The 27,035-nt window shown below is 45.3% G+C and overlaps 1 protein-coding gene across 1 annotated transcript in view; it reads left to right on the top strand.

Moving 5' to 3' along the window:
• SMCHD1 (structural maintenance of chromosomes flexible hinge domain containing 1) overlaps nt 1–27,035 on the top strand; it is an 838,152-nt gene that overhangs the window by 512,930 nt on the left and 298,187 nt on the right. The window contains exons 23-24 of the mRNA XM_063923554.1: nt 19,411–19,550; nt 20,151–20,285. Coding sequence (XP_063779624.1) covers nt 19,411–19,550; nt 20,151–20,285 — 275 coding nt within the window. The remainder of the gene's footprint in view (nt 1–19,410; nt 19,551–20,150; nt 20,286–27,035) is intronic.

Raw genomic sequence — 27,035 nt, 5'->3', positions numbered from 1 at the left:
AAGCCAGAGTGGAAATATCCCTCTGTGCATCTCGCATATATAGAAATGCATCTTTTAAATGCTCTATAGTCAACAATATACTGTCCCTATCCAGGGTATCAATATTTTCAGTCAGGGAATCCGACCAAGCCACCCCAGCGCTGCACATCCAGGCTGAGGCGATTGCTGGTCGCAGTATAACACCAGTATGTGTGTATATACTTTTAAGGATATTCTCCAGTTTTCTGTCACCTGGTTCCTTGAGGGCGGCCGTATCAGGAGACGGTAACGCCACTTGTTTTGATAAGCGTGTGAGCGCTTTATCCACTCTAGGGGGTGTTTCCCAACGCGCCCTAACCTCTGGCGGGAAAGGGTATAATGCCAATAACTTTTTAGAAATTATCAGTTTTTTATCGGGGGAAACCCACGCTTCATCACACACCTCATTTAATTCGTCTGATTCAGGAAAAACTACAGGTAGTTTTTTCACACCCCACATAATACCCTTTTTAGTGGTACTTGCAGTATCAGAAATGTTTAACACCTCTCTCATTGCCGTGATCATGTAACGTGTGGCCCTACCGGAAGTCACGTTTGTCTCCTCACCGTCGACACTGGAGTCAGTATCCGTGTCGACGTCAGTATCCACCACCTGAGGTAACGGCCTTTTTAGAGACCCTGATGGTTTTTGAGACGCTTGGACAGGGACTAGCTGATTAGTCGGCTGTCTCATGTCATCAACCGTCTTTTGTAAGGAGCTGACACTGTCACGTAAATCCTTCCATAAAGCCATCCACTCAGGTGTCGACTCCTTAGGGGGTGACATCTCTATTATAGGCAATTGCCCCGCCTCCACATCATTTTCCTCCTCATACATGTCGACACAAACGTACCGACACACAGCACACGCACAGGGAATGCTCTGATAGAGGACAGGACCCCACTAGCCCTTTGGGGAGACAGAGGGAGAGTATGCCAGCACACACCAGAGCGCTATATATAGATATAGGGACAACCTTATATAAGTGTTTCTCCCTTATAGCTGCTGTATTGTTAATAACCCGCCAATTAGTGCCCCCCTCTCTTTTTTACCCTGTTTCTGTATTGCAGGACTGCAGGGGAGAGTCAGGGAGACGTCCTTCCAGCGGAGCTGTGAGGGAAAATGGCGCCTGTGTGCTGAGGAGATAGGCTCCGCCCCCTTCTCGGCTGCCTTTCTCCCGCTTTTTGTGAAAATCTGGCAGGGGTTAAAATTCATCCATATAGCCCAGGAGCTATATGTGATGTATTTTTAGCCAGCCAAGGTATTTCTATTGCTGCTCAGGGCGCCCCCCCCTAGCGCCCTGCACCCTCAGTGATCGGAGTGTGAAGTGTGCTGAGAAGCAATGGCGCACAGCTGCAGTGCTGTGCGCTACCTTGTGGAAGACAGGATGTCTTCTGCCGCCGATTTGCCGGACTCTTCTTGCTTCTGGCTCTGTAAGGGGGCCGGCGGCGCGGCTCTGGGACCGAGCTCCAAGGCTGGGCCTGTGAGCGGTCCCTCTGGAGCTAATGGTGTCCAGTAGCCAAGAAGCCCAATCCACTCTGCACGCAGGTGAGTTCGCTTCTTCTCCCCTTAGTCCCTCGATGCAGTGAGCCTGTTGCCAGCAGGTCTCACTGAAAATAAAAAACATAAACTAAAACTTTCACTAAGAAGCTCAGGAGAGCCCCTAGTGTGCACCCTTCTCGTTCGGGCACAAAAATCTAACTGAGGCTTGGAGGAGGGTCATAGGGGGAGGAGCCAGTGCACACCAGGTAGTACTAAAGCTTTCTATTTGTGCCCAGTCTCCTGCGGAGCCGCTATTCTCCATGGTCCTTACGGAGTTCCCAGCATCCACTAGGACGTCAGAGAAAAAGAATATTGGCTAAAATGACCTTCAGGCTGTGTGTATAAGGTGTATATGAAACATAAATGCATTCTGTGCATCGATTTAGGTCCCATCACCATGAATATCTCATTATGGTATGCAATTATTCCAAAATACGGAAAAATCCGATATCCAAAATACCTCTGGTCCCAAGCATTTTGGATAAGGGATACTCAACCTGTGTGTATGTATATGTATGTATATATATATATATATATATATATATATATATATATATATATATAATCTCTACAAGGTGCGGCAACTCGGACTCTTCAATAAATGAATACACATACAGCCATACATACATATTATTGAATTCAGGTGTTTTTAATCAGACCCATTGCCACAAGTGTATAAAAATCAAGCACATAGCCATGAAGTCTCCATTTGCAAACATTTGTGATACAAAATTGGTTGTTCTGAAGACTTCAGTGACTTCAAGTGTTGTACTGTGATAAGATGCCACAAGTGAAATTTCATTCCTGCTGGATTTTTCAGTCAACTGTAAGTGATATTATTAGAAAGTGGAAGCGTTTAAAAACAGCAATTAAGCCACGAAGTAGAAAACCACGTAAAATCACAGAGCGGAAACAACTGCTAATGCGCATGAGGCGTAAAAGTTGCCAATGCTGTGCTGATTCCATAGCTGAAGAATTTCAAACTTACACTAACAATAATGTAAGGACAAAAACTGTGTGGCGGGGGCTTAATGGAATGGGTTTCCACAGCAGGCAAGCTGCGTGCAAGCCTCATATCACCAAGTCCAATGCCAAGCGTGTGTTGGAGTGGTGTAAAGCACAGACACTTGACTGTGGAGCAGTGGAAATATATGTTCTGTTGTGTGACAAATCACGCTTTTCTGTTTGGCATTCAGATTGGTGAGTCTGGGTTTTTCAGATGCTTGGGAGAATATTGCCTGCCTGACTGCATTGTGCCAACTGTGAAGTTTATTGGAGGAGGGATAGTGGTATGGGGCTGTCTTTCAGGCCCCTTATCTCCAGTGAAGGGCATTCTTAATGCTTCTGCATAGCAAGACATTTTGGACAATGCTATGCTTCCAACTTTGTGCCAACAGTTTGGGGAATTCCCTTTTCTATTCCAACATGATTGTGCCCCAGTGCACAAAGCAAGGACTAAAGAAATGGTTTGATGAGTTAGGTGTGGAAGAACTTAACCATCCTGCACAGAGCACTGCCCTCAACCCAATTGAGCACTTTTTAGATGAACTGGAACGGAGATTGCGAGCCAGGCCTTCTCATCCAACATCAGTGCCTGTCCTCATAAATGCTTATAGAATGAATGGGCACAAATTCCCGCAGAAACACTCCAGAATCTTGTGGAAAGCCTTCCAAGAAGAGTGGAAGCTGTTATAGCTGCAAAAGGTGTGCAAACTTCATAATAAAGTATATGTATTTGAATAAAATGTCACTACAGTCCCTGTTGGTGTAATGGTCAGTTGTTCAAATACTCCATATATAGTGTGTGTGTGTGTGTGTATATATATATATATATATATATATATATATGTGTGTGTGTATAATATAGATATATAGGCTGTACCTAGGGTTTTGGCACTCGCCAGCAGTGTGGTAGTCAGGTTTTAAGACTCTGTGATAGTGTAGGACCTGTATGAAGGTGGGGTACCTTGAATCGGTATACAGGCTTCCGTGCATTGGCCAATCCACCAACTAAACCCCCATCGTTTATTTGTTGAGTTGTTGAGGATAAGTGAGTTTACTTTGGTGAGTGCTGGGTTCTCTGTTTGTATTTATTAGAGCGATGTGGTCATGGGCTTCATGCACCCTGCCCTGTGAGTGGTAAGTACAGCTGTGTACCCCGCTTCTGTGGTGGAGAGTGCAGTGTTACATGCACCCCACCCTGTGAGTGGTAAGTGCATAGCTGTGCCCCGCTTCTGGTGCGGTGAGTGCTGTGGTTTTTACTCTGTGTGTATATATGTGTGTGTGTATAATATAGATATATAGGCTGTACCTAGGGTTTTGGCACTCGCCAGGAACACTGGTCAAGGGGGGATGGGGGCGCCGGTGTAGAAACAAAAACAGGTAAACACTGGATTTATAGCAGGTATAGTTTTTGGGGGCTCTCCCATTGCAACCAGGAGCATTTGTTAGGCACTGTAGTGTACCAGGTATTGCACTCACAATATGGAAATATGTAAGTGGTGACACAGTGGTAATAGGTTCCCTGTGGAACTCTTGATGTGCGGGAGATACGCATGGGCAAGGCCACTAGGTCAGATAAGGAGAAAGGAGGCAAATGGGAGACAAGCATGAGAAGAAGACACAGGTCAGAGGTTGCTCCTCTGAAACAGCCACTCTGGGTCCTAGTGACTACCAGTTGTAGCAGGTAAGCAGAGGCAACAAAGAGCTGGCTTCTCAAACATATTGTCACACCTCCCCTTTTGTACTCCTACATCTACATTTTATATTTCTCATTCAGGGTCCACAGTAGATCCACAGGTTATACATTGGGTTGTCGGTGGCATGAGCGGATTGGGCACCAAACAGTTAAAGTTTTGAGCTCCCAGGATGCCTCAGTTCAACCTCCCTATAACCCCACCTTCTGACCCAGGAAATTAAATTTTTTGTTTGTTGCGGCAGGAGCCGTAGAAACATCGTGGTAAAACTTGTATTATTTTCTATAGCCTTCTTTTTTTTTTTTTTTAGCTCCTTTGCTATGTGTCTTAAACACATTTTGTAACAGGGGCAAGTACAAGACCAGCTATGGCCACAGCATGGGTGGCTAAAGCCGTGACAGGCTGGGTGGAAGCTTTGGAGAATGAGATCTCCGTTCATGGAATGAGAGAACAATTATCCCATATAACTAATATAAAGCAAGCAGCTGCCTATATGGAAGAGGCAGCCCTACATATGGGTACTGTATATTAACTTCTCAAGCTTCAGATCCCTCTGTAGCAGCTACCAGAGCAGTTTGGCTTCGTTCATGAAAGGCTGACACGGAATCCAAAAAGGTACTGGAATCCCTACCCTTTGTCAGAAATATTCTGTTTTGAACAGAATTGGACAACATTTTATTTTCTGAAGCAAACTCTAAATCAGGGCCGTTTCCTTCAACATCAGCGCATCAAAACCTAAATTTTCTACTTTCCAGTCCTTTTGGCCCAAGGGTAAAGCAAAGGGAAAGGCTTATGTCAAACAGTCTCAATCAAATACAACTGTTAAGACTAAGGCCAAATAGGCTTGGTCAGCCATACGACTGACTGTTAAACCAGAAGACAAGCATTCTGCCTGATGGCACGGGCCTCCACTTGGGGGAACCCAGGGTGGGTGGCCGACTTCTTCAATTTGCACAGGTTTGGCAGAAGTCCACAAAAAATACCTGGGTGCAAGAAGTGGTGTCTCACGGGTATGCCTGATCATTCAACAAGCGCCCCCTCAACAGTTCTTTTGTACCTGCCTGCCATCAGTGGCAACGAAGGCCAGGGCTCTACAAAATGCAATACAGAATTTGCTACAATCATGAGTGATAGTACAAGTTCCATCAGCACAATGGATGATGCACCTAGGGGCTGTATTGGATACCAGTCCTCAGAAAAAGTTTCTGCCCCTGGACTTAATATCCACAATACAGATGAGAATTTGTGGATTACTACACAGTCGAAGAGTATCTATACATGCAGCAGTGTGGATGCAGGGATCAGTGGTCTCGGCATTCGATATGGAAGAAAATGCCCAATTCCATTCAAGATCCCTTCAACATCTGATCCTCTCCAGATGGAATGGACAGCATCAGACGATAAGAAGTCAGACAGTGACACTGCCTCTGGAAGTACGTCAGTCATTAGCCTGGTGGATACAGACGTCCCACTTGGACAAAGGGCAACCCTTTTGGATTTCAGACTGGCTGCTTCTGAAAATGGACATCAGTCTCCAAGGCTGGAGAGACGTAACAGGGCAATACTCTTTCCAGGGTTGTTGGACCGAGGAAGAAAGTTGTCTGCCAATCAATGTCCTTGAACTTCTGGCCAACTGCATGGTGCTAATCTAGGCAAAAGAAGTGCTTCACGGCAAAACAGTTCAGATTTGGACAGACAATGCCACTGCAGTAGCTTACCTCAATCACCAAGGAAGCACTTGCAGTCGGATGGCAATGGTGGTAAGCCGCACATTAAAGCCGGCAGAACTTAATCATCCAACCATGTCCGCAGTATTCATTCCTGTTGTCCTAAATTGTGAAGCGGACTTCCTCAGCCGGCACAACATTCATGCAGGTGAATGGGCCTTGTACCCAGAAGTCTTTCAGATTCTGGTAAACAAATGGGGATTGTCGGAAGTGGACCTTATGGCGTCTCGTTAGAACAACAAGGTACCAGTATACAGGTCAAGAACAAAGGATCCCGAAGCTGTCTTTGAGGATGTGAGATGGAAATTTCATCTGGCATATTAATTCCCACCAATCTCCCTGTTGTCCATGGTGATTTGAAAATTCAAATAGGAAGGGGGCGCAGTGATATTAATAGCTCCGGTGTGGCCTAGACTAAATTTGTACACGGATCTGCAGAGGCTATCCGTGGACACTCTATTCCTACTGCTTTAACAACCAGATCTACTGATTCAGGGTCCGTCTTTACACACGCGTGGATCGGCTGTCTTTGACAGCATGGCACTTGAAACAGCCATCCTAAAAGGGAAAGGCTTTTCATAGGCGATAATTCAAATTATGCTTAAAGCAAGGAAACCATCCACAGCTAGCATCTATTACCGAATATGGCATGCTTATTTCTAGTGGTGCTTTGCCAGAAACTATGACCCAAAGTCATTTGAGGATCTTAGCGTTCCCTCAAGCTGGAATGGACCAAGGCCTCCGCCTAACCTCTCTAAAGGTACAAGTGTCAGCATTAACCATATAGTTCCAAAGGAAAATTACAAATCTACATCATGATCGCATTTTTTCCAGGGAGTGCTTCACATTCAACCTTCATTTGTACCTCCAACAGCCCATTGGGACCTAGGACTGGTTCTCAGGGTGCTTCAAGTTGCCCAATTTGAACCCTTGCAATGGGTGGATCTCAAATGGTTGACATCTAAAGTTTTCTTTCTACTGGCATTTGCTTCAGCTAGAAGAGTATCAGATTTAAGGGCACTTTTGTGTTGTCCTCCATTCTTGGTATTTCATCCAGACAGCGCGGTTCTCTGAACCAAGTCTGGATATCTTCCTAAGGTGGTCTCAAAATTCCATCTTAATGAAGAAATAGTAGGTCCAGCCTTCTAATTGATGTATCTTTCTGTTTGTGCACTTATGATCTATGTGGATCGTACCAGTGCCATCAGAAGAACAGGCATTCTTTGTCCTACATGGATCCCACAAGAGAGGATGGCCTGCCAATTAACAAACATTGGCTAGATGACATCGGATGACTATCTCAGAAGCCTATTCTCAAGCCAATCTCCCTATGCAGGATAATGTCTCTGCCCATTCTACCAGTTCAGTCGGTCGGTCCTTCATGAGCAGCTCACAATGGTGCCTCAGCTGAGCAACTCCGCAAGGCATCCATAAATACATTTATCAGACATTATGCCTTTGATACCTTTGCCTCTCAGGATGCCGCATTTGGGCGTAGGATTCTCCTGTCAAATCGGGAGCGTCCCCTCCCTTAATAGCTTCCTTGGAACATCCCAATGTAGATCCTGTGGATCTACTTTGGACCCCAAAGGCGAACACGAGAGTTATGGTAGACTTACCATGGTTAACTCTGTTTCTCCGAGGTCCACCGGATCCACAGGGAGCCCACCCTGATGCACCTGATTTGAGAATCTATACACTTACTAATACCTTCCGTCTGGTGTGGAAGTGTGTGTGGTTTTTTTAAATCCTGCTTCTGCCTTGGACTTAGTGACAAAACTGAATTCCCTGGGCCAGGGGCTGGGTTATAGGAAGGCTGAACCGAGGCATCCTGAGAGTTCAAAAGTTTAACTGTTTGGTGCTTGATCCTGTAACACCACCTGCAACCCAATGTATATCATGTGGATTCTGTGGACCTCGGAGAAACAGAGTTAACCATGGTAAGTCTACCATAACTCTTGTTTTTTACGTTAAGGGTCTTCAGTTTTATAAAGCACAGATGTCAGCGTCCGGAGTCTTACCGGTACACTGGGGCTGGCTTCCTTGGCGATGTGTGGTCAGCGGCAGAGGTGGGCTGCTGCGCCGGATCCGTGGGCAGCAGTAGCGGCGGTGAGGGGGTCCGCTCGTGGCGGCGGGACGCCGCTACAGCGGGTCGCTCTTGCTGAGCCGTTGTTAGGAGACCAGGGGCAGTGAGCATTGTGGCTTTGCAAAAAGGTCTGCATTACTGGGCGCGCTATGTTGGAGACCAAGTTTTAAGCATAGTTCCTGTTTCTTCCAGCCAATCCAGGGGAAGCTCTCCCTATAAAAGGGGGCTGGTTTAGGACAGGGATGCCAGTGCTTCAAGTTACAATCCTGTTGTAGGTGCTTTAGCCTGTGCTCCCAAGATTCCTGCTGTATTCTGGTTCCTCCTGATACTGCTTGGTTGGTTCTCTGTTGCTGCTGCAGCCCTGCCGTTTCTAGCCTGTTACTGCCTGTGGAAGCACTCCTGGAAAACCCGGTCCAGTAAGACTCTTTGGGCACAGTCGGCCCCGGGTCTTCTGCCTCATCTTTCAAGCCACACTCCACAGATCTCCTTCACCAGCCACGCCTTTGTACCACCGACCACAGCCTGCAGATTATTATCTTCAGCCTCGTTTAACAAACCACAGTCCACAGTCCTTGTCTCCAGCCACGTCTTCAACCACCATCCACAGTTCATCATCTACAGTGTCGTCTTTCAAATCACAGTCCACAGTTCTTCGCCCCCTGCCACGTCTTTAACCATCGTGCTCCAGCCTCGGTCCTCTACCTCAGCCCTGTACATAATAAATAATTTCCATTGACTCTCAAACCCCGCATACGTTCTTCATTGCTCCGTGTCCCATGCAAAGGAACTATATCCAGCCCCCTCATCTGGTTCATTCACAGCCTGCTACCTCCTCGGGCAAATCTCAGCTGCCGGATCCTCAAACGTTGCTAGACGTGACAGTAAGCACTGGCCAAATGGATTAGACGGGTGATCAGGCCTCAGGAGGGGATTCAACTGCAGATATCTGGTCTCGCTTAAATAAGCAGGAGGCCACACAATCTCAAATCATGCAGTTCATGCAGAGTATGTCCGAACGTCTCGATTCTCTCTGTGTTGCCATTACGGCCCCTCAAGTATCTACAGCTGCTCCCACATTAGCACCTCCGGTCCCGCTTCCTCCTGTACCAGTACCACTTCCACGGTTGCATTTGCCACCTCCCAGTAAATTCGATGGGAATCCAAAACAATGCCGCTGGTTTCTTAACCAGTGCGAAATCCAGTTCGAACTACAGTCGGCCAACTTCCCATCAGCACGAAGCAAAGTAGCCTATATCATTTCTTTACTTACCGGGCAAGCGTTGGAATGGGCTTCACCAATGTGGGAGAGGATGGATCCCATCTTATCTAACTATCCAGAATTCGTGGCCACCTTTCAAAGAATCTTCGACGAACTGGGCAGGACTTCTGCCGCCTCATTGAAGATCCTGCGCCTGCGTCAGGGCACGCGTACGGTCAGTCAGTACGTGATCCAGTTTCGCACCCTTTCTTCAAAACTGAACTGGAACGAGGAGGCTCTCATTGCAGCTTTCTGGAGCGGTCTCTCCGAAAAGATCAAAGATGACCTCGCAACTCAGGACGTACCTGATAAGTTGGATAAACTAATTTCTTTATGCAATAAGTTAGACCTAAGGTACAGAGAGCGCTGTATAGAGGTGTTGCGGTCAGATCGCCCTAAGCCTAGAGTTGTTCTTCCACCAACACCATCATCACCAACTGCGGAAGAACCCATGCAGATTAATCGCTCCCGCCTCTCCAATGAAGAACGTCAGAGACGACGACAAGGGAACCTCTGCCTGTATTGTGGTGCATTTGATCACTTTGTTAAAACTTGCAATCTACGTCCAGGAAACGCCCGCTCCTAGTTTGTGCTGGAGAGGTCAAGCTAGGAGAATTCTCAGAATTACATACCAAGAAAGAGTCTGTCCTGTTAACCCAATTGGAGCTCCCTTCTTCTTCTCTTCTCATCCCTGCACTACTCGACTCCGGAGCCGCCGAAAGTTTCATTACGTCAGCTCTGGTCAAACGATCTGGAATACAAACGGTTCCTTTGGATCGTACCATTTCTGTTACTGCAGTGGATGGAAGTTATATCCCTGAGGGGATTATATCCTTTCGTACTATTCCTCTCAAGATGAAGGTCGGAGTTCTATATTCAGAAAAAATCTCTTTCCTTGTAATTCCTAAAGCCTCTCATGAACTAATCTTAGGGTTTCCATGGTTAATCAGACACAACCCCCACATAGATTGGCAAACTATGGATGTTCTCTCTTGGGGACAAGACTGCTTCCTGAACTGTTTACCTTCAGTTAGACCTCTATGTTCTTCCAGCCTTCCTAAGGAGTACCAAGCTTTTGAAGATGTTTTCAGTAAGCATGGGGCGGACACCTTGCCTCCGCATCGTACTTGGGATTGTCCCATTTTTCTTCGTCAAAAAGAAGGATGGGGGGTTGCGGCCCTGTATTGACTATAGAGGTCTCAGTGACATAACAGTTAAGAACAGATATCCGTTACCTCTGATTCCAGAACTGTTCGACCGTGTTAAATGAGCTACTGTATTTACTAAGTTGGACTTATACGTTGGACTTATACGTATTCGCCCAGGGGACGAATGGAAGACGGCATTTAATACCTGCGACGGCCATTACGAATACCTGGTAATGCCTTTTGGCCTATGTAACGCCCCAGCCATCTTTCAAGAGTTCGTTAACGAAATCTTCAGAGATCTCCTCTACGACTGCTTGGTAGTGTATCTGGATGACATCCTCATTTTTTCTAGGTATCTGAAGACCCATCGGGAACAAGTCAAAGAAGTGTTAACTCATTTACGAAGGAATCCGTTATTCTGTAAGTTAGAGAAGTGCACCTTTGAAGTAACCACGATTCCATTCCTCGGTTACATTCAGGGCAGAGGTTACAGATGGACCCCGCTAAAGTCCAGGCGATTCAGGATTGGGCGCTTCCAACTGCCCTTAAAGGAATTCAACGTTTCCTGGGGTTTGCTAACTTCTACCGAAGATTCATTCAAAATTATTCTTCTATCATAGCTCCTATAACCGCATCAACTAGAAAGGGAGCCGATCCTGCCAAGTGGTCTCCTGAGGCTTTGGAAGCTTTTTCATCTTTAAAGGAGGCCTTCACGACTGCTTCAGTTCTTCGACAACCCGATCTCAGCCGTCCATTCTTGGTGGAGGTTGATGCCTCTACTGTGGGAGTGGGAGCAGTATTATCCCAGCTTTTTGAGGACAAGAAGTACCATCCTTGTGCGTTCTTCTCGCAAAGATTCTCCCCCGCTGAACAAACTTACGCTATTGGGGAACAGGAATTACTGGCAATTAAGTTGGCCTTTGAGGAGTGGAGGTATTTGTTAGAGGGAGCTCAGCATCCAATTTCGGTGACCACGGATCACAAGAACCTCCTGTATCTACAGTCAGCCCGATGTCTGAACCCACGCCAAGCAAGATGGGCACTCTTCTTTACCCGTTTTAATTTTAAACTCCGTTACAGACCAGGTTCCCTCAACAAAAAGGCAGATGCATTATCTCGCTCCCTAAGTTCAGAAGAACCCTCTGACCATTCAAAAGAGTAATTTATCCTGGAATCCACCTCTTTTTCTGCAACTAATACCTCTCCACTTCCTCCTCCAGGGAAGATCTTCGTTGCACCAAATCTTCGCAAAAAACTTCTTACATGGGCTCACTCCTCCTTCATGGGTCATGCGGGCGGTCATAAGACACTTAAATTCATTCAGCGCTCCTACTGGTGGCCTCATCTCAGGACTGACGTTCAGGAATTCGTAGCTGGCTGTCCAAAATGTGCTCAGCAAAAAAGTCCCAAGGGTCCACCAGCTGGATTACTCCATCCTTTGCCGTACCACTAAGACCATGGACGCATATTTCTATAGATTTTATTACAGATTTACCTACGTCTGGTGGGCGGAACACCGTATGGGTCATAGTTGACCGATTCTTTAAAATGGCACACTTTGTTCCTCTGGCTAATCTTCCATCTGCATCCCAGTTGGCAAAATTGTTTATAGCAGAGATCTTTTGACTCCATGGTCTACCACAGGAAATCGTGTCTGATAGAGGTCATCAATTTGTGGCCAAGTTTTAGAGATCCCTATGTTCTGCTCTTGGCGTGAAATTAAACTTCTCCTCAGGTTATCATCCCCAAACGGATGGTCAAACAGAGAGAGTGAACCAGGATCTGGAGACTCTTCTGCGTTTATTCATGTCCTCCTCACAGGACGACTAGCTGGTCTTCCTCCCTTTCGCAGAATTTGCCCATAACAATCTTTATCACTCTGCCACAAAATCTTCTCCATTCTTCATTAATTATGGTTACCATCCAAGAGTTCCTGACTTCCAACTTCTGCCTACGCTCGAGGTTCCTGCCGCAGAGTCAACACTTCGACAATTTACTGAAGCCTGGAAACAAGTTCACAAGACTTTGCTCAAGACATACAAGAGATATAAGACCTATGCAGATCTGAAACGAAAAGCTGTACCAAGCCTTAAGGTAGGAGATTGGGTTTGGGTTTCCACACGTAATCTAAGATTAAAGGTTCCTACAAAAAAGTTTGCTCCCAGATTTATTGGGCCTTAATATATATATATATATATATATCTATATATATATATATATATATATATATATATATATAAAATTAACAGTTTCTTATATAGTGCAGCGTATTCTATTGCGCTTTACAGTTGTAAACGGCAATGATAAAACAAAATTGGGTAATAACAAACAGTCATAGAGGTAGGAAGGCCCTGTTTGCAAACTTAAAATCTATAAGGAAATAGCACATATCCTTGTGTATCAATGCCTATCTATTGCATAAATATCCACCAGATTGAAAAGGTTCTTGGTGGACTGTATGATATTGGACTGTATGATATGGTCACACAGTGATGTTGGCCTGGTTTCAGGACGATGGGAAAGTGACGAGAAAATTTGTGAGGATATGTGTGAACTGTACAAAGGGAATGCAACTTGATTGGAAAGCTTATGAAGGTTGAGTGAGCGGTTCTGGAATGTGATAAGCTATCCTGAAGAGGTGAGTTTTAAGGGATCACTTGAAGGTTTGGAGACTAGGGGAGTTTCTATTTGTGCGTGGTAGGGCATTCCCCAGAGTGGATGCAACCCGAAGAAAATCCTGCAGTCTTGAATGGGAGCGAATAATGAGTGTAGATGAGAGATGTAGATCTTGTGAAGAGCGGAGAGGTCGGGTTGGAAGATATTTTGAGAAAAGTGAAGAGATGTACATTGGTGTAGTTAGGTTAATGGCTTTGTGTGTGAGTAAAAGTATTTTATATTGAATACGGCAGGGGTTCTCAAACTCGGTCCTCAGGACCCCACACAGTGCATGTTTTGCAGGTAACCCAGCAGGTGCACAGGTGTATTAATTACTCACTGACACATTTTAAAAGGTCCACAGGTGAAGCTAATTATTTCACTTGTGATTGTGTGAGGAGACCTGCAAAACATGCACTGTGTGGGGTCCTGAGGACCGAGTTTGAGAACCTGTGGAATACGGTATAGTACAGGTAACCAATGGAGGGACTGACAGAGTGGATCTGCAGCTGATGAATGTCTAGCGAGGAAGATTAACCTCGCAGCAGCATTTAGAACAACTTGTAGTGGTGAGAGTCTCTTTTTGGTAAGACCAGTAAGAAGACTATTGCAATAATCAATGCAGGAGATAATGAAAGCATGGATTAGCAATTTTGTAGTGTCTTGTGTTAGATATGGTCACATTTTGGATATGTTTTTAAGATGCATGTAACATGATTTTGAGACAGATTGAATGTGGGGAACAAAGGACAGTTCAGAGTCAAGGATGACACCTAGGCAGTGAGCTTGTGAAGTAGGATTGATTGTCGAGCTCTTAACAGTGATAGAGATATCAGGTTGGTAACTACTACTGGCTAATGGAAATAAAATTAACTTGGACTCTGCAGTAACTAGATAATTCACTACCTTAGTCAGTGCCATCTCTGTGGAGTGTTCAAGCCTGCCTGAAGTGGGTTTTGTGAATTAAAAAAGTGTGTGAGGCGAGTGTCTCAAGTAGCTTGGAGAGGTGTGAGAGATGTGACGATAATTTGAGAGAGCGCTATGGTCAGAAATTAGTTTTTTCAGGATGGGAGTAATCACTGCATGCTTGAAGAAGGAAAGATGGAGATTTATTTAGTTGAGAGGGTATAGGATCTAGAGGAGAGGTAGTAGTATGAGAGGAGTGTTGATACTTCATCTTCATTTGTTGGATAAAATGTAGAGAGGGTGCCAGGAGGTTCAGATAAAGAATTGAACAGGTCACTAGCTGAGGGAGACCATATCATTTCATCTCGGATCTTATCAATCTTGTCCTTGAAGCAAGAATCAAGATCTTACACCTTGATAGTGGCTGGTGGGTTGGGTAAGGGAGGATTCAGAAGTGATTTAAATGTATTAAAAAGTCATTGGGGTTAGAGGCTTGAGCAGAGATGAGAGTTTGGAAATATGTTGGTTTGTCTTATATGTGAAGAAGTCCCTTGGAATACGAGATTTACACCATTGACGTTCAACTTTTCGGGACAGTTTTTGTAGATGTCATGTTAATTTAGAGTGCCACTGTTGACATCTAGGCTTACGTGGAGTGTAATGGTTAGCTGGAGCCACTACGTCAAGGGCTATTTCTAGAGTCTGGTTCTGGTGTGTTAACATAGTAACATTGTTTCTGAGGTTGAAAAAAAAAAGACAATTTGACCATTGAGTTCAACCTATTTGTGGTCTCCTACGGTGTATTATTTTTAGGACTAATTTTGTCTGTTGCTGATGTCGGCCATTGTGTTTATTCCTCCTTTTTTTTTTAAATAACTATGGTGCATGACGCACCATAACCCTGTATATCATTATCCCTTAGGTACTTATGCCCATTCTTAAGTGTTGACTGTCTCAGGAGAAGTAAATGCATATGTATGATATAGATATTGTACCGAAATGATTTTATTATAGACAACAAGAAAAGGCTACATTTTGACACTATAAAATACTGTATTTCACTTCTGAGTTTTAGGTCTGACTGGGGAATGTGTGAATGGCTGAAGCTGATGGAGTCTGTGTTGAGGAAGCTGGGAGACTTGATCCATCTTATGCTTATGAAGCTAGGAAGCTATGTGGACTCAGCAGAAGCTGCTGACTAGTGGACTTGGGCTGTAGTGTAGATACTTTGGTAGAGGTGGGCCCGTAGGCATCAACAGGTGGAGAACAATGATAAACTTTATTGTACAGTAACTGGAACAGTGACTGAACTGGAACCGGACAGATGACCAGACTGGAACTGGATTGATGACTGTACTGGAACTGGATGATGACCTAACTGGAACTCTGAATTGGAACCAAAGTTGCTTGGACCGGCTGTAACCAGAGGAGTTTTTGGACAAATAGATGGAGCTGGGTTGGGTCCAGAGACACTACATTTGGCTGGAACTAAAGGACATAACTCTGAATTGGTATCATAGCCGCTTGGACCAGCTGAAACCAGAGAAGTCTCTAGACAGATGAATGGAACCGGTTTAGGTCCAGAGACACTTGAGACCCTTGAATCTCTGGAACGAAGGGAGCAGAATCTAGCCTGGAGCCGGAACAGGCAGAATCTTGGTGTTCAGATGGCCTCTTCTGGGCCTGGACCATGCTGGCTATCAACATGGTAGTGCTCTCAGAAGGTGGCAAACAGGAGTTCATGTTTGAATCTGTGAATCCCTCCTAGGACCCTGGCTCTGGAGACCCTTCCCAGAGGCTGAGGCTCTGGAGACCCTTCCCAGAGGCTGAGGCTCTGGAGACCCTTCCCAGAGGCTGAGGCTCTGTAGACCCTTCCCAGAGGCTGAGGCTCTGGAGACCCTTCCCAGACCAGGCCGAGGCTCTGGAGACCCTTCCCAGACCAGGCCGAGGCTCTGGAGACCCTTCCCAGACCAGGCCGAGGCCCTGGAGACCCCTCCCCGGGTCTGAGGCCGAGGCCCTGGAGACCCCTCCCCGGGTCTGAGGCCGAGGCCCTGGAGACCCCTCCCCGGGTCTGAGGCCGAGGCCCTGGAGACCCCTCCCCGGGTCTGAGGCCCTGGAGACCCCTTACCGGGTCTGAGGCCGAGGCCCTGGAGACCCCTCCCCGGGTCTGAGGCCGAGGCCCTGGAGACCCCTCCCCGGGTCTGAGGCCGAGGCCCTGGAGACCCCTCCCCGGGTTGACAGATCAGACATTTCTCCTGGAGCTGTAGATCAGATGCGTCTTCTGTACTGGAACCGGATGATGACTGAACTGGAACTCTGAATTGGAATCAGAGTCACTTGGACCGGCTGTAACCAGAGGAGTTTTTGGACAGATGGATGGAACAGGGATGGGTCCAGAGACACTACATTTGGCTGGAACCAAGGGCCGCAACTCTGAATTGGTATCATAGTCACTTGGACCGGCTGAAACCAGAGGAGTCTTTGGCTAGACGAATGGAACCAGTTTGGATCCAGAGACACTTAAATCTCTGGAACGGTGAAAGCAGAATCTGGCCTGGAGCCGGAACAGGCAGAATCTTGGTGTTCAGATGGCTCCTTCTGGGCCTGGACCATGCTGGCTATCAACATGGTAGCGCTCTTAGAAGATGGCAAACATGAGTTCATGTTTGAATCTGTGAATCCCTCCTAGAACCCTGGCACTGGAGACCCTCCCAGAGGCTGAGGCTCTGGAGACCCTCCCAGAGGCTGAGGCTCTGGAGACCCTCCCAGAGGCTGAGGCTCTGGAGACCCTCCCAGAGGCTGAGGCTCTGGAGACCCTCCCAGAGGCTGAGGCTCTGGAGACCCTCCCAGAGGCTGAGGCTCTGGAGACCCTCCCAGAGGCTGAGGCCCTGGAGACCCCTCCCAGAGGCTGAGGCTCTGGAGACCCTCCCAGAGGCTGAGGCCCTGGAGACCCCTCCAACAAGGGCTGAGGCCCTGGAGACCCCTCCAACAAGGGCTGAGGCCCTGGAGACCCCTCCAACAAGGGCTGAGGCCCTGGAGACCCCTCCAAGGGCTGAGGCTGAGTCCCCGGTGACCTCTCCAAGGGCTGGGGCTGAGGCCCTGAGACCCCTTCCCAGGGCTGAGGATTGGCATCTCGGACACCACTTGTAGGGTTGACAGATCAGACGTTTCTCCTGGAGCTGTAGATCAGATGCGTCCTTCTGGAGCTAAAACATTGGATACATCTCCTGAGGGTGGCAAATCAGATGCCCCTCTGGGGGCTGCAGAATCAGGTGCCCCTCCTGGGGCTAGCAAGTCAGATGCCTCTCCAACTATGAGGGATTGAAAATTATTTTATGGTTCCAAAACCTGGAAAAAGGACTTCTTGTCTCAGTACCCCAGTCGTGAATTTGAGTCTCTTTTGGGCAAACATCTTGACACTCCTATCATAAGTAGCAGGAACAGAAACTGCAGAGGATAGCCAGGATGGCTTGGATACATGATTACTATGACACTGAGACTTGTGACCACCTTGATGAAGTGATCACAACTCCCACAGTAGAGATAAAGGTGAAACTCTTTATGTCACAGGTGTTCTGCCTCAGGCAGCTTGGGCCGGGAGTAGCTCCAGAATCTATCATTGCTCTGTATGGAGGAAGATATCTTAAAACTACTGTAGTCTGAGACAGAAGTCACTTCAGTGGCAGAAGATTGACTGAAAGTCTTTACTGTGTCTGGAGTACTTCCAAGGATTTCAGGACGTAACAGGTTAATTCTAGTTAGAAAACCTTGCAGCGATTCTAACAGTTGATAAAGGATCCTTTTGTGATCAGGATTCACTGTACTGGATTACTGAGGAATCTGAGAATAGTTATGCAGGAATTTAAACTTTAGTGAAATTGCCATCAAATTTTCCAGAGGGAATCTGATGGATGCAACTGTAGGAACAGATGTGGGAAGATGCTGCATAATTCGAATCTAGGCGGTTTTTTGATGTTGCAGGCGCACTGCCAGGTCTTGTATATGTCCTGCAGACTGAACCTAATCCCTCACTGAAGCTGATTGAGATGAAGTGTAGAAGAATCTGGGCGGCTTGATCAAACTTCTACTCATGAAGCTAAGAACAATGTGGACTCAGTAGAAGCTGCCAACTAGTGGACTTGGACAGTAGATCTAATATTTTGGTAGAGGCGAGCCCAAAGGCTTGAACAGGTGAAGAAAAATGATAAACTTGATAATACAGGAATTGGAACAGTAACTGAACTGGACTGATGACCGGACTGGAACGGCAAACTAATGGAAACCGGACACGTGACCAGCATGGAAATGGATTGGCTATTGAATTGGAACTGGACAGGCAACCAGCAGTCTGAGACACCCAGGCTGGAACTGGATACAAACATACTGGAACCTGAATCAGGGAGCCCGGCATAGAGCTGTGACTTCAGGAGAAGCAACGTAGTACTGGCGTCTTCTGGATTTACAGCTGTCCTTTTATTCTCTGAGGTGCACTGGGATTGGTGAAGCAAGTCAAATTAGGAAGTGCTGGAAAGACATTGGCGCTTCAGCAGTCAGCCAGTTGAATCCAGTATGGCAGCTCTCAGCACCCGGAGATTGAGGGAAGCTTGTGAAATACACGCAGGAGGAATTATGGTGCCCTTTGGGATAAGCAGGCTCAAAGGGACTGAAAGTAAGTTAATCCACAAGCACTGCTAATTGGACTGATACACTGCTGCAATCAGGAATCTACTGACTTCACATACAGGAGAATTCTCATGTGAAAAATCAGCCTGGAAGGAGATTCAGCAAACAGTAACAGTCTTATACTCAACCTGAATGTGTTGCAGCTTGTATGCTGAGCAGACTTCTCAAGCAAGAAACTCAGCATAGCAGGATATCCTGACCTGCAGAAGAGGTGGCAGTGTTAAGTCACAAGACAAGCTACTATAAGAGGATTGTGACACTGTATCTGGGAACATTTTGTGGTATATAATCCAACAAATGGGACCTTTCAATATACTAGAGAATGAAGAGGCTGTGGAATAGAGTAATACCCTATTTACACCAAGCAATAAACCTGGATTATTGTTTATTGACCCTGGTTGGCCATCAGTGTAAACTGCACCCAAAAAAATAACACGTGTTGATATACCCAACAATCCAACCCAGGTTTTAACCAGGGCTAAACACGGGTAAGTTCAGGGTTATGCAACAGTGTAAATGGTTGCGACCTGGGTTAGGCATTCTGGGTTTCTACATGGTTATTGGAACTTCTGGGGCCCTGGCAGATGATGTCATGTGTATTATTCTTATATAAGTGAGTGGTTAGTGTTGCCTTAATATATTTTATATCACATTTTACCAATAACATTAGTTTCCCCCCTTATTTTGTAGGACCACCAAAATATCTTAAAGTGACACCAAGTACTGATACTCTAATTATTGACAATGGATCTTCTTTTCCCTTTGGGATTGAAATATTAGATGAGGCAGGAAATGTTACATCTCAGCCTAAGCTAAATGTCCATTGTAAGGTAAGTCTGTAGCGTGTCCATATCCTAGTACTTTATCTGTAAACCAGATTAACACAAGCCTAGCCAACCTGCAGCTCTCAAGCTGTTGTAAAACTGCACATGCCAACATGCCCTGTCACCGTTTTAGCTATCTCTTATGGCAAAACAGTGGCAGAGCATGGTGGGACTTGTAGTTTTACAAGCTGGAGAGCAACAGGTTGGCTAGGCTTGTGTTAAACTATCAGTTGAAATCAGTGTATGTTTATTACATCATTATTTCAGTAGTCTTAAACTGTGTACAAACGTCGCAAAGCGCCGCACAGCCCGACATTAACTTGTCAACGGGGAGGGAGTCAGGCCCTGCCGATATATGCAATGTTGGGCTATCCGGAACGGTCTATTTTTTCTTGCAATGCCGATCCCACTGGACCACGCATCGGCATCGCAAGCCGTGTACACACAGTGCGATATGCACTAACTTTCCTTATAATTTTGACTATATAGTCAAAATCGTAAGGAAAGTTAAGTGCATATTGCACCGTGTGTATGCACCTTAACATTTATTTATTTATTTATTTATTTTTAAGAACAGTAAATGACTTCATATTTTCTTGACCATAGTTTACAGGGGCTTCAAACCTTCCTGTCTATAGCCTGGATTGCAGCAATACAGGAACTGGTATTTTGACAGGACGCCCTATTCGAGTTCAAAACCTAAAGAAAATGCAAATTTTGAAAGCCAAAATAGAAATTCCTGTAAGTGTGTTCTTTATTAAATATCTCAGTTGTCTTTTATGTAAAGCAGTGGTTTTAAGGTGCTTATGCAACTAATTGTAAAATATCTTGTTATTTGGGGATTTGTACACAAACTGAATATTTAAAATCTTGAGAATTTGAATATTTGTACTAATGTGAAACTGTGTTTACTAATTAAACTTATACACATTGAAGGTCCTAGGCAACCAAACTTGGGATAGACGTAAGAATATCCTTACAAAGAACTAAGGATCAAAAAAGGTTGAGGTTACCAAAAGGTAAAAAGGGGAAAACTAGTTGGGTCAAGTGGTTCTTAATTGCCATCAAATTCTATGTTTAAGTTGGCTGGTCTGCTGAAAAAATTGGCTGGTTGAATGGTCTGATTTAAAACTTGGTTATGCGTGTGGAACTCCCTTTTAGTTGGACAGATAAGTTGTATAAAACTTGATCAGATGTATGGCCAGCTTGACACTTTTGTCTCTTAAATAGCCCCTTAACTGAATTGATAATACTAGAGGCTCACATACTTTTACAGACGAATAAACTTAATATTGGGTCAGTTTAATCTACAGTATAAATTAATGAACAAATGTATCCTTTTATGTGTTAATAGTTTTATTGTGTTATATTTATCTTTATTCTAAAGTAGTTTGCAAACTTTCTAGCACCACTGTAAATATAAGGCTTGTAATTGACTGCTGTTGCTGAATGCTACTGGAGACCAGTTGAAGTTTAAGGCAGTGAGTGGTAAAATATTACTTTTAAACGTTTGTATATTTTATGTAATGAGTCTCAATTCATACACTGGGAAAAAAAGACCACAAGCTCCAAATTTCATTAAAAACGTTGATAGTAGTCACATGTAATGCAACTTTGATTTTTTTTTTTGTATTTGCCAATTGATAAGGTGCCAAATAATACTACTTACAGCTGAAGGTGTAGAATGATGTCGTGAAAAACACACTTTCAAAATGTTATCTAATTGGATTTTATAATAATTAAAAAAAAAAGTATGGAATGACAGCTGCTTATTGATAGCTTTCTCTTCTGTTTAATATTGTCATATTAACTGGTTCATTAGTGTACTTTTACAAGTCTTTACAAATTGTATTTCCAATATATCAACTTGGGCTTTAGTAATGTGTTGCTTTATACACTATGGGGTATATGCAATTGCGGTCGAATTCCCGAAATTGTCGAATTTCGGGTCATTTTCGACCAAAAAAAAAATTCGCCTATGCAATTCAGTGCTTTCCGACCAAAAAACGGACTTTCAAAATTCGACTTTTTGAAATTCGAATTTTTGCAAATTCGACTTTTCTGCAATGATATAAGTGCTGCAATTCGACCAAAGCATATTCAATTCAAGTTTGGAAATTCGACAGCAGTGCTTTTAGACAGCAAATTCGTCATTTTCAATCCGCCACACTTTGGAGGGTGAAAACAAATAAAAAAAATTTAAACATGTTTTTTTTTGTGTTTTTTTTTTTGGGAATAGCAGATCTATTTATATTAGAAGGGATTAGGTACTTTTTTTTTTTTTTTTTTGGAGGCACAAATATTATTTATATATTTTTTAAAATATTTTTTTTTTTTATTGCTGGAACGGTAAAATCCTAAAAAAAAATGGCGTGGGGTCCCCCCTCCAAAGCATAACCAGCCTCGGGCTCTTCGAGCTGGTCCTGGTTCTAAAAATGCGGGGAAAAAATTGACAGGGGATCCCCCGTATTTTTAAAACCAGCACCGGGCTCTGCGCCTGGTGCTGGTGCCAAAAATACGGGGGACAAAAAGCGTAGGGGTCCCCCGTATTTTTAACACCAGCATCGGGCTCCACTAGCTGGACAGATAATGCCACAGCCGGGGGTCACTTTTATGCCGTGCCCTGCGGCCGTGGCATTAAATATCCAACTAGTCACCCCTGGCCGGGGTACCCTGGGGGAGTGGGGACCCCTTCAATCAAGGGGTCCCCCCCCCCCCCAGCCACCCAAGGGCCAGGGGTGAAGCCCGAGGCTGTCCCCCCCCATCCAATGGGCTGCGGATGGGGGGGCTGATAGCCTTTAGTGATCATGAAAAGAATATTGTTTTTTCCAGCAGTACTACAAGTCCCAGCAAGCCTCCCCCTGCAAGCTGGTACTTGGAGAACCACAAGTACCAGCATGCGGGAGAAAAACGGGCCCGCTGGTACCTGTAGTACTACTGGAAAAAAAATACCCAAATAAAAACAGGACACACACACCGTGAAAGTAAAACTTTATTTCATACGTCGACACACATACTTACCTATGTTCACACGCCGACATCGGTCCTCTTCTCCATGTAGAATCCAGGGGTACCTGAAAATAAAAGATCAATATACTCACCTCAACCAGGCTCCAGAGATAAATCCACGTACTTGGAGAAAAAAACAAACCGAACACCCGCTCCATGCCGGACTGAAAGGGGTCCCATGCTGACACATGGGACCCCTATCCCCGAATGCAGAGAGACCTGTCAGTGACAGCTGTCACAGAAAGGTCTCTATAGCCAATCAGGAAGCGCAACTTCGTTGCGCTCATCTGATTGGCTCTGTGCGTCTGAGCAGACAGCGCATCGCACAGCCCAGTCCATTATATTCAATGGTGGGAACTTAGCTGCTAGCGGTGAGGTCACCCGCCGGTCAGCGGCTGACCGGCGGGTGACCCCCCCGCTAGCCGCTAAGTTCCCACCATTGAAAGTAATGGAGCGGCTTTGCGATGCGCTGTCACATCACAGACAGCGCACAGCCAATCAGATGAGCGCCACGGAAGTAGCGCTTCCTGATTGGCTGAAGGGACTTCAGTGACAGGAGTCACGTGATGTCCCGGCATTCGGGAGAAAGGGGTCTGATGTGAAAGCATTGGACCCCTTTCTAGTCCGGTATGGATCGTTGTTCGTTTTTTTGTTTTGCCAAGTACGTGGATTATCTCTGGACCTGGATGTACCTCTGGACGCTGGAAGGTGAGTATAATTTTTTCACAGGTACCTCGGATCGTCGGAGACCGTGGCAGTCGGCGTGTCAACATAGGTAAGTATGTGTGTGTCGGCGTATGAAATAAAGTTTTACTTTCACGGTGTGTGTGTCCTGTTTTTATTTGGGTATTTTTTTTCCAGTAGTACTACAGGTACCAGCGGGCCCGTTTTTCTCCCGCATGCTGGTACTTGTGGTTCTCCAAGTACCAGCTTGCGGGGGAGGCTTGCTGGGACTTGTAGTACTGCTGGAAAAAACAATATCTTTTTATTATCACAAAAGGCTATCAGCCCCCCCATCCGCAGCCCATTGGATGGGGGGGGACAGCCTCGGGCTTCACCCCTGGCCCTTGGGTGGATGGGGGGGGGACCCCTTGATTGTAGGGGTCCCCACTCCCCCAGGGTACCCCGGCCAGGGGTGACTAGTTGGGTAGTTAATGCCACGGCCGCAGGGCACGGCATAAAAGTGACCCCCGGCTGTGGCATTATCTGTCCAGCTAGTGGAGCCCGATGCTGGTGTTAAAAATACGGGGGACCCCTACTCTTTTTGTCCCCCGTATTTTTGGCACCAGCACCAGGCGCAGAGCCCGGTGCTGGTTTTAAAAATACGGGGGATCCCTGCCCAATTTTTCCCCTGCATTTTTAGAACCAGGACCAGCTCGAAGAGCCCAAGGCTGGTTATGCTTTGGAGGGGGGACCCCACGCCATTTTTTTTCCCGGGTTTTTCCCGTTTTTTCCCGTTTTTTTAAATCGCGGCAAAATCCGCCAAATCGGCCGATTTTCGCCCGCGACTCTGGCGAATCCGTTTTTCATTGAATATGGTGAATTCCGGAAGCCACCTTCCGGGATTCACCTGTCGAATTGAGTCGAATTAAAAAACGGCGAAAATTGCCGCGAATTCGACCGCAATTGCATATACCTATATGAATTACATCACCAAACCGGAGCATCACAAACACAACATTCAAAATATTGTTAGATGAAATAGATGCATAAAACATATTCACCTGGAATTATACAATATCCTAGTATCCAGACTTACATTATACATTGCATTGACTTACATTACATTGCATCGACTTACATTTCTCAGGTCCTACATTAAAAAATGTTGACTACAGTATCTTGACAATGAGTCAAGATGGATTTACTACTGCTCTTATATTGCTGTTTTCAAGAAAAATCAAAAGCTATTCTATTGTAGGACAGGTTGGTATGCAGAAGGTCTGCTGTTGTAAATAAACAACTGTCCTTTGTTTTAGAAGCCACCATCAAATGATGGCTGGGCTTCCGCCATCGAATCTTTAGATGTAGTGGTAACTGACCATCACATCAAAAGAATTTGATAGAATAAAAATTCAAATGATTTGCGCATGCATAAAAAAGCACTGTTTGTGTATGCGTAAACCTCTGCAGTTCAGTCGAGCATGCGCAAAATCTCTGCAGCTTAGCCTGCCGGGGATGGGACTGGGTGCGGGACCATTGGAACGCCATCAAATGCTTACCATTCGGTGGCAGCAATCATCGGAATACCGCTCTCAAATGGTAAAGCCACTGCCATCGCAGAAACATAGATGGTTGTGAACCATCCCTATGCGATGTCCATCCCAAGCTCAGCCAGTGAGGATACAAGGAGAAGGTGAGACGGACTACGGCCAGAACATGGACCCAGTTTAGGAGGTTTGGGACATCATCGCGACCATCTTCTGGTACAGTAGACGTAGGCATGAAACCAGAGGGGATCCCCATCTCCCCATGGTGCAGCAGAAACTACTATACATCTATCAGGGAGCCGGTGCCCAAACTTGCCTGTGTGCTTGAAATAAGCTAGGAAAACTCCTAGGTAGGAGACTCCTGAGGAAGATCCGGTGTAGTAGAGTATGATTATCATGGCCAGTGTTTAACACTGACAGCAGATTCACACCTTTCTCATTTTTTCTGCTCTTAATTTTACTCACTTATCACCTTCTTTTGGCGGCTCTTATTGTCTGACCGAACAGACGTCTTTGTATTATTGTATTATTGCGTAGGCTCAGGTGTGTGATTTATATATTTTTTTCATCATCAAATTAGATTAAATTATGTACTGGGATCAATCTGTGAACCTACCACATGCAGTATAATTCTCAATTAATCACCAAAGCATGGCAGACAGTAGTGATTTGTAAATTCTCACCAATCTTTATTGTCAATTTTGCTAGTATCATTAATTGTGTTATCTTTAAATAATCAACCAAACTACTGATATATTTTACTAGGAATTTAATAAAACTGAATTAATTTTATATTCTTTTCATGATTCATTACTTCTATTGATTTTCCTATGATACAAAGAGTGCACCCACAAAAGAGTCTTTTCTTTCTCCTTCTGTGTCTGCAAAGCTTTATACTGACTCAGGGTGCACCACCAAATGTAGATCTGGATAGAAAATATTATTTTCTCAGATTCCATTCTATCTTGGTACTTAGAATTCAGAATTATATGTAGCCTGTGCGGTATACTCCCATTGCTAAAGGTAGAGTATGTATGTAATGGAAGGAAGGATTGATTAGTAATTTAATTGTTTGATTGTATAAATATAAATCATTGGGGGCATTGATGATGGTCTTATAGACAACAATTTTTATTGGTTATTATTGCACTAATCTGACTTTTACTAAACCAACTTTTTCTTTGATTTTACATGCCCTGATTTAAGCCGTCTATGCCTCTCCTCTCAATTGTTTGTCCTCCATATCTATAAAAAAAAATGAGAACAAAGTGGGATACAACACAAACCACATTTTGTACAAAAAATTAACCATCTACAGTGTCACATTATGTGTATGAGTCAGAGATAATAATCTAACACTACTGCTTACTTTCACATGCAGTGTCACACTATGGGGTATATGCAATTGCGGTCGAATTCGCGGCAATTTTCGCCGTTTTTTAATTCGACTCAATTCGACAGGTGAATCCCGGAAGGTGGCTTCCGGAATTCACCATATGCAATGAAAAACGGATTCGCCAGAGTCGCGGGCGAAAATCGGCCGATTTGGCGGATTTTGCCGCGATTTTAAAAAACGGTAAAAAAACGTGAAAAACCCGAAAAAAAAATGGCGTGGGGTCCCCCCTCCAAAGCATAACCAGCCTCGGGCTCATCGAGCTGGTCCTGGTTCTAAAAATGCAGGGGAAAAATTGGCCAGGGATCCCCCGTATTTTTAAAACCAGCACCGGGCTCTGCGCCTGGTGCTGGTGCCAAAAATACGGGGGACAAAAAGAGTAGGGGTCCCCCGTATTTTTAACACCAGCATCGGGCTCCACTAGCTGGACAGATAATGCCACAGCCGGGGGTCACTTTTATGCCGTGCCCTGCGGCCGTGGCATTAAATATCCAACTAGTCACCCCTGGCCGGGGTACCCTGGGGGAGTGGGGACCCCTTCAATCAAGGGGTCCCCCCCCCCAGCCACCCAAGGGCCATTGGTGAAGCCCGAGGCTGTCCCCCCCCCATCCAATGGGCTGCGGATGGGGGGGCTGATAGCCTTTTGTGATAATAAAAAGATATTGTTTTTTCCAGCAGTACTACAAGTCCCAGCAAGCCTCCCCCGCAAGCTGGTACTTGGAGAACCACAAGTACCAGCATGCGGGAGAAAAACGGGTCCGCTGGTACCTGTAGTACTACTGGGAAAAGAATACCCAAATAAAAACAGGACACACACACCTTGATAGTAAAACTTTATTACACACTACCAACACACACATACTTACCTATGTTGACACG

Source organism: Pseudophryne corroboree, chromosome 5 (genome assembly GCF_028390025.1).
Source record: "Pseudophryne corroboree isolate aPseCor3 chromosome 5, aPseCor3.hap2, whole genome shotgun sequence".
In the NCBI taxonomy this organism is placed as follows: Eukaryota; Metazoa; Chordata; class Amphibia; order Anura; family Myobatrachidae; genus Pseudophryne; species Pseudophryne corroboree.
The sequence above is the reverse complement of the archived record's forward strand: the minus strand, read 5'-3'. Positions and strand labels throughout refer to the sequence as shown.